General features: G+C 45.4%; 1 protein-coding gene across 1 annotated transcript in view; it reads right to left on the bottom strand.

Moving 5' to 3' along the window:
• Nucleotides 1-7,908, bottom strand: part of FAM13A (family with sequence similarity 13 member A) — a 302,687-nt gene that overhangs the window by 283,894 nt on the left and 10,885 nt on the right. Inside the window, exon 2 of the mRNA XM_045284117.1 lies at nt 706-895. Within this exon, the coding sequence (XP_045140052.1) occupies nt 706-895 (190 nt within the window). The remainder of the gene's footprint in view (nt 1-705; nt 896-7,908) is intronic.

Below are 7,908 nucleotides of genomic sequence, written 5' to 3'. Positions count from 1 at the left end.
CTAGTAGCCTATTCCGTTCACATATCACAGCCACAAGATAGAGAAAGGATATCGCTTTTCTCCCAATGCCACCTTAGTTGGCTCCTTATCTGTCATGAAGCTAGCCAAAGCCTGTCGATTCTGACACGGGGTAGATATAATTTATCTTTTTATTATAAAATGTACTATCTGCCCTCTAGTTTTATAAGCTGAACTTTATCACTCTACAAGGAAACGGCGATCACAATAGTTACCCTATTGACATGAGGGGCATACTCACAGCCATCCTGTAAGGTCATAACTGACCCTGGCTCAAAGAACTGGACCCAAATACTCTCATATTAAAGACCACTGACTGCCAATGACATTTGATTTAATCTAGAAAACTCATTATTAATACTAGGCAAACAATTCTATTTTGGCACTAACCTCCATAAATCATTCCGAAGGAGAAGCCCCGATGACTAATGTAATGTTCTGTGGTTAAACAATTTATCTGCCAAAATAATAGTAATTGTTCATACAATACATTAGTTAAGAGCTTAATGGAGCTTTTTCCCCTCCCCACCCCCAGGGAGAAATATGTTACACAACAATTTGATAATGAAATTAAGGTGTTTTAGGGAATTAGTCCAGGCATATTTTACGACGAGGCAAGAGAAAAATGTTTTCCCTGCAGGTGAGAAACTGAAAAGGAATGAGCCGAATGAAAGCATGACAACTCACCGTGCTGGGTCAAGTACTCCACAATGTTCCGCACGATGGCCGGGATGCCGAGCTCGGCCAGCCCCCGCTGATGAAGCTCTTGGAGGCTGACTCCGAACAGCTGTGCACAGGGGGCATCCCTCCGCGCGGGCACAGGCTCTGCCACCATCCTCTTCATGTCTTCTCTCAACCCAACAGCCGCTTTACTTTGCTTGAAGGTGCGGAAGAACAAAGAGCAGTCAGTCGCGCTGACCACGGGAGGCTGCATGGCCACAACCGAAACACTGCAATTCACGTTGACGTGTTGGAAGACATGGAGTAATGGTCCCCACACGGTTCTCACTGCGAGCCAAGTCAAAAGCTCTAACGAGTTGCTCAGTGTGATAATTGGTGCATAATGATTCAAAGGAGTGAAAAGTAATGAGAAACCTGAAGCCACAACTTAGTTGTAGCTAAGAGATGAGCAATACACTGCAGTATCTAAGGTATATCACTACAGTAACCAAGGTGTGTCACCTGCTGAATGGTGGCGGGGGTGGGGTGGTGGGGTGGGGGAGTGGTGGGGATCAACATCTCATGATGATTCTGAAATACTAGATTCATAAAGGAAAAAAATTATCTAGATGTCATTTTAAACTTCAATTGGACATGTCAGGAATAACAACTATAAACGTCGAGTCAATGTTTTATTTCTATCATTTGATTAAGTCTACAAACACCTCCATAATTGTTTACACATTACATCCATGAGGACTCGTAATGCCATATCTCTGAGACAACACTCAGGTACATAGGACATAGAACTTTTCAACAAAATGTATGTATTTTAAACCTGCTACTTTTAGTCCATTAATTTAAGTAACCTCGACAATAAAACGCCCACACATTCTACTTTGTTTCTTCCTTGACTAGAAATTTTTACTGCAAGAAATGTTTTAGAAGTTAAATTTTAATGTGGCTTAATATAACTAAGAGGCTTTTTCAAAGCTTGCGTCCTATGTAAATGCTGTGTGCCTGACTCCAACACTGAAAAGAAATATGGCAAGATATATACAATTTATTCTAATCGTTTTATTAGGGGCTCATACAACTCTTATCACAATCCATACATACATCAATTGTGTAAAGCACATTTGTACATTCATTGTCCTCATCATTCTCAAAACATTTGCTCTCCACTTAAGCCCCTGGCATCAGCTCCTCATTTCCCCCTCCCACCCTGCTCCCCCCTCCCTCATAAACCCTTGATAATTTAAAAATTATTTTGTCATATCTTACACTGTCTGAAGCCTCCCTTCACCCACTTTTCTGTTGTCCATCCCCCAGGGAGGAGGTTATATGTAGATCCTTGTAATCCATTCCCCCTTTGCAGAATTGCAAATATTTCTACAAATGACAGAGACAATCAGACTGGAAGAAATATTTGATTTTCAAGCATGAAGATAGCAAGTGATATCTACCAAAGTCTCAATAGTATAGGTTCAAAATAACTTGGCTGAATACGCCATTTTTTGAGGTAAGGGTAATTGATATAAACTAACCACTTTTTTATGTGGGTTTAAAAATCTATGCATCTCCCTCAACTAAATATATAGGAAATGTTAGCCAGCCAGGTAGGTCTGGCCAGCAAGCAGACAAAAATAACAATGATGAAACTCTGAAAATAATTACTGCTCTGGTAAATGCAGCTGACAATGTGAAGTCATATATACACATTTTAGCTAACATTTTATCTCTTCAAAGAGAACATACAGCAGAGTGATTTGGACCACAGATTATGGAACAGACTGCCTGATCTGATTCTCATTCTGATGATCAGGTGTGTCATCTTGGACAAGTTGTTTAACTTCTGTGCACCTCAGGTTTCTTATACGTACAACGAAGCTACCATGTGGTCCTCTCTTACAGGGAAGGTACCCGGATGAAACAGCCCATCAAGGGATGAGAACAGTGCCTACCACCCTCACAGTGCTGAATGTTAGATAATGAGCAGCGACAGCATTATCATTCTTCTGGGAATTATTCTGAATCTTTTGAAAAATAACGAAGAGCTTCTGAACCATTTTTCTTGTGTTGTGGTGGCTTGTGTATTGGTGGCTTGTGTGTTGCTGTGAGGTGGGAAGCTATGGCTCCAGTATTTCAAACACCAGCAGGGTCATGAGGTGGGAAGCTACGCCTCCAGTACTTCAAACACCAGCAGGGTCCCCCATGGTGGACGAGTTCAGCGGAGCTTCTAGTGTGGGAGTCCACTTCTGGGAGATTAGCCACTGAACACCTTATGAATAGTTGTGGTAGTCACAAAATTTCATGTCAACTTGATAACTGGGTTATAGGAGTGGAGTCTAGCCTGTCAATCAGGTTACAGTCTGATTGATGCCTCCTTGTGGGCATGGCCTCAAGATAATTCTGGGAGTTTTCCCCTCTGCTTCCCTTTGTGTCCTTGGGGATATGGTGTGCCAAAAGACAAAAACTACACCTCCATCAAAGCCATTCTTTGTGTAAATGCCATCTCAGAGAGTATCACGGGGGCACCTCCCACCTGAGGCCTGTGCCCTGGGTGCCCCCATGGCTTGTAGGTCGCGCTGGGTGGAAAGGCCAGCTGCAAGCGAGGGGGCCAGTGTATTGTTTCCCTTTGAGGCCAGTCCTGGTCCTCGTTCCCATCCACAGCTCATGTTTTTTCATTTGCACCTTTTTGGGGACATGGATATGCCAAGTAGCGATAATGATCACAGGGTTTTCTGTTCTTTGGGGCCTCTCTGGTCAGACTCTTCTCTTTCATATCCCGGCTCAGGTGTGTCCATTGGCATGTCCTTGGAGACCTAAATGAAGGGTGTGACTGAGGTGTGCAGGGAGCCAGTGGGCCGGACGCCCTGGGAGTGCTGCTGGGCTTATCTACACGGAGTCCCTGCTCATCGACTCGGTCAGCAAGTTCCAGTTCCACACCTTCTGCAGAGTCTGCCTGTCCTTCCGCGAGAAGAAGCTGATAAACAGAAACTGCCTGGGGGTGTTGGCCATGGCCGAGGCCATGCAGTGCTGCGAGCTCTACCACATGGCCAAGGCCTTCGCCCTGCAGATCTTCCCCAAGGTGGCGGCCCAGGAGGAGATCCTCAGCATCTCCAAGGATGACTTCATCGCGTACCTCTCCAACGACAGCCTCAACACCAATGCCGAGGAGCTGGTGTACGTGACCGTCATCAAGTGGATCAAGAAGGACCCTGCTTCTCGAGCACAGTATGCCTCCAAGGAGCTGCTGGCCATGGTACATCTCCTCTTCATCCACCCCAGCTACCTGCTCAACGTGGTGGACAACGAGGAGCTCAAATCCTCAGAAGTGTGCCGGGATCTGGTCAACAAGGCCAAACGCTACCACGTGCTGCCTCACGCTCACCAGGAGATGCAGATTCCCCGGCGAGGCCCCGCCTCTCAGCAGGTGTTGGGGATGACCCAGCGCTCGCTGGTGGCTGTCACCTGTCGCCTGCTGGGACCTGCAGAGCAACAAGTGGTACCCCTTGGCCTCCTTGCCCTTCTACGAGCGGGAATTCTTCAGTATCATGAGTAGCAGAGACAACATCTACCTCCCAGGTGGGATGGAATCAGGGGTGACGCTGGCTGATGTCGGTGCTATATGTCCCTTGGGGGCCTTGGCATGGTAGGCAACGTGGACCACGTGGAAAGGTAATGAGGCCACAGAGGCCTCTCCCTGTGTTCATGAGGCGGACCCACTCTCTCCTGGCTGACCCAGCACCCACCCTAGTGGAGACGGACTGAGACTGGATCATGCATAAGGCAGTGATCGGCACCCCCAAGTGCTTCTCACAAAACCAAACTGAAAGAAGACTATGGGCGGCCAGACAGAAGCAGGATGGATAGACTCTGACCCCAAAGGCCCCATCATATAAAGGCAGCATAGGGCGTGCATGGCCAGACTAACCAGGCACTTAGAACCGCCTGGGTCAGAAGCCTCCTCCCAGAGACTTGCTGGGATTTAGTAGCAATGCTGGAACCAGTGGTGAAAATGTCAGGACAATGGGGCCATCCTATGACATACCAGGAAGTCCACTCCTCACTCTGACTCCCACATTTCAGGAAACCTGTTAGGGACAGGGGGCAGGATCGCTGCAAGAAGCCAGTGGGCCTGGACCATGTGCACGAGCCCGCCCTCTGCTGGAAGTCTCATGTAGTGGCAGAAGACGTGGGTGCAGGCTTGATGAGACTAGCTCAGGTGGGTGCTCCTCTGGGTGGAGACCAAAGCCTTTTTCCTTTACGCTGGGGAGAATGGAAGCCTGGAGGAGACGCCAGCTCAGCCCTACTTTTTGGAGAGTCCGTGGGTGGCACAAACAGCTGGCCCTTGACTACTAACCTAGAAGTTGGCTGTTTGAACCCACCCAGTGAAGAAGCCCTGGCTGTCTCCTTCCATAAGGATCACAGCCAAGAAAGGTCTATGGTACAGTTCTACCCTGCGATGCATGGAACTGGCCTCAGTGCATGGGCATCACCTGGACAGGGACAGATTGGGTTTGGGTTTTAGTGTCCCAGAGAGTGGCATGTGTCCGGCTGGTCTGGCCCCACCTTACAACCCAGAGGTAGCAGGTCACATCACTAGAGCCTTCTTCCCACGACCTTCTTGCACCCTCTGCTGCCGCCCTGTCCTTGTCATCAGCTGCCACCAGAAAGCACATCTTCCCCACATGATACCTTCTTGCCTGTGAGGCCAGACCTACCCCCTCAATTTGTCATCCTCCCCACACACCCCAACCCCCACCATTGGCTAATTGGACACTTGGCAAATGTTACAGCAAAGATGGATTCAGAGGGAGACAGGATCTGAATGTTCATCGTGGGCTTTTAACTCCCCCAAGGGGAGCCCAGAGATGGCTGTCACATTTGAACTGTCATATTGCTATGGAGATCATGGAGAATCCCCACGCGATGATGAGGTTATTAATATTGGGGGTTGAGCCTGGGCCAGCCCTGATGCCCCCAGCCTGCGCCGTGGCCCCCTGCCTGGCCAGCCATGCCCTAAAACCTTCTGAAAGGGCCTGCCTCCAACTGTTTGTCATCCTGTAATAAATACATGAATAAGGAGACATTTTCTATGTGGGAGTAAACTGAAAAATAAATAAATGCCACCTCAGAAGGGGAAACAGGAAGAGAAGTTCCCGGATCATCAAAAGAAAAGCCACCAGTGGAGGGCATTCAAGGTCTCTCTGCCTAAAGTGGTGAAGGTCAAGACCAGAGGCACCAGAGACCTCAGCATAGAGACCATGGGACAGAACAAAGAAGACAGACCAAGGCCACAGCAGAAGCAAGATGGTTTTGAGACGGAGCACAGGAGCAGTGCAGGGTCTATGAGACTGTGAGGTAGAGCCGGAGGCAGGGTTCCTGGCCCATGGAGTTAACGGCAAATGTCCACATATCTGAGAGGCTGGGGGCCAGAGAGATTTGGCTGCTGTCTAAGGAGATGCGATGATCTGGACCAATGACAGTATCTTTATTGTTTACTGATGCTGGCTTATGGTAACTGCCCTAATCAGGACCTTTAATTGTGAGTGTTGTCTGAGCTCGGGGTGGCCTTTGCAATGCATATGTGAACCAAGCGTGAGAGCAGAGTGCTATGGGGGGAACTGCTGGTGTCAGCTGGAGGGGACAGGCATGTCTGACTTCTCACTCACGGCAACAGAGAAACCAGGAGAGCCTGCATAGCACCGTTTATGCAAACTCTAAATTAATACTCTTCTGCTAATAACCCTTCTTTACTCTGCCTTTTAGAAAGAATTGCAGAAAGTATGTGTTTTGCCTCCTGTTTAGAGACAGGGTAAGTAAGCAATCTTGGCATTGTGGCTCAGAAAGTTTCCAAATGAGAGACGTGCAGTCAACATCATGTCGTTTGAAGTGACTGCAATTAAATACCTGTGTACCCGAAATAGAGTCATATTATATAGCATATTTACATGTAATCACAATAAGAAAGGATGATCTGATTGTTTTCACCTACTAATCTGATTCAGGCTACTGCTTTTTAAAAAAGTAAGCACTGTCCAAAAACACCCCAAGGGAACAAAAGAAATACTTCCAAAATAATGAAGGCAGATCTGCTTGTTGTTTTCAACTGGTAATCTAATTCAGGCTAATAGTTTCTTTAAAACAGCAAATACTGTTAAAAACAACAACAACAAGGAAACAATATTATACAATTATACAACTTAATTGTATAATTGGTTATACAATTAGGCTAAGACTTAATTGCTTAAAAGACATCAATGAAACCTAACAGTATTTTCTGTGGTTTCCCAATTGAGCGCTCAGTGACTGTGAATACAGATGGTAAAGTCATGCTCAACTGGCCCACTCGGTGACAGAATCAGTTAAAAGAAACAGAAAATGAGATACTATTTGTTTATATGTAAAATACTGAAGTGTTTTAATAGTTTTCTCCTAAACTACTAAGGGATATATAACAACTTACAACAAATATAAAGTATCATTTCTGGTAAATAATAAAAGGAATATTTGATAGTCCTTTTTCATGGAGAAATTTTTTAATTGTGAAAATTAAGGGCTATTTATGGTTAGTTGAATATAGATGGGTAATTATTTTCTGCTCTTATAGTGTGATTATAGCACTACCTTTTCATAAAGTTACATATCTAATGAGCTTTAACCTTCCTCCAAACATAAATCTTCCCTTCTTGCCATGACAGAAACTATTATAATAACAGCCTTTATGAATTCTTAGTTTAAGTTCATGGTTTGATGAAGCCTGGTTTAACTCATAAGTTCCCAGACAGTGTTAGAGTTTAAAGATTGAACTATGTGTTGTATATGTATTAAAGCAATTTAGGCTTCTATAATAGAAAAAAAGACAGTTGAGATTAGGATTTTATTACTGGAACATTCCTCAGAGGTCAACTAGGGTTTACACTACAGCCATATGAATTACAAAGCCAAGACCTATAAAATTGTGGTTATCTTTGTAAAAATGGGCTGGGCAAGAGTCCAGATCTCCTGATTAAATGCTGGTAGCCCTGTTTATATATGCCTTTATTTGTTGTTGTTGTTGTTGTTTGTTTGTTTTTAATACTTTTATTGAGGGCTCTTACATTTCTTATTGCAATCCATATATTCCTGCAGTGTGTCAAGCACATTTGCCGCCATAATCATTTTCAAAGCATTCTCTTCGTACTTAAGCCCATGATATCTGGTCCCCATTTCTTTCCCCTCCCT

This window comes from Echinops telfairi, unplaced genomic scaffold (genome assembly GCF_000313985.2).
Source record: "Echinops telfairi isolate 266 unplaced genomic scaffold, ASM31398v2 ScPeMD7_7468;HRSCAF=8506_0, whole genome shotgun sequence".
Lineage (NCBI taxonomy): Eukaryota > Metazoa > Chordata > Mammalia > Afrosoricida > Tenrecidae > Echinops > Echinops telfairi.
This window is presented reverse-complemented; position numbering and strand designations above follow the sequence as displayed.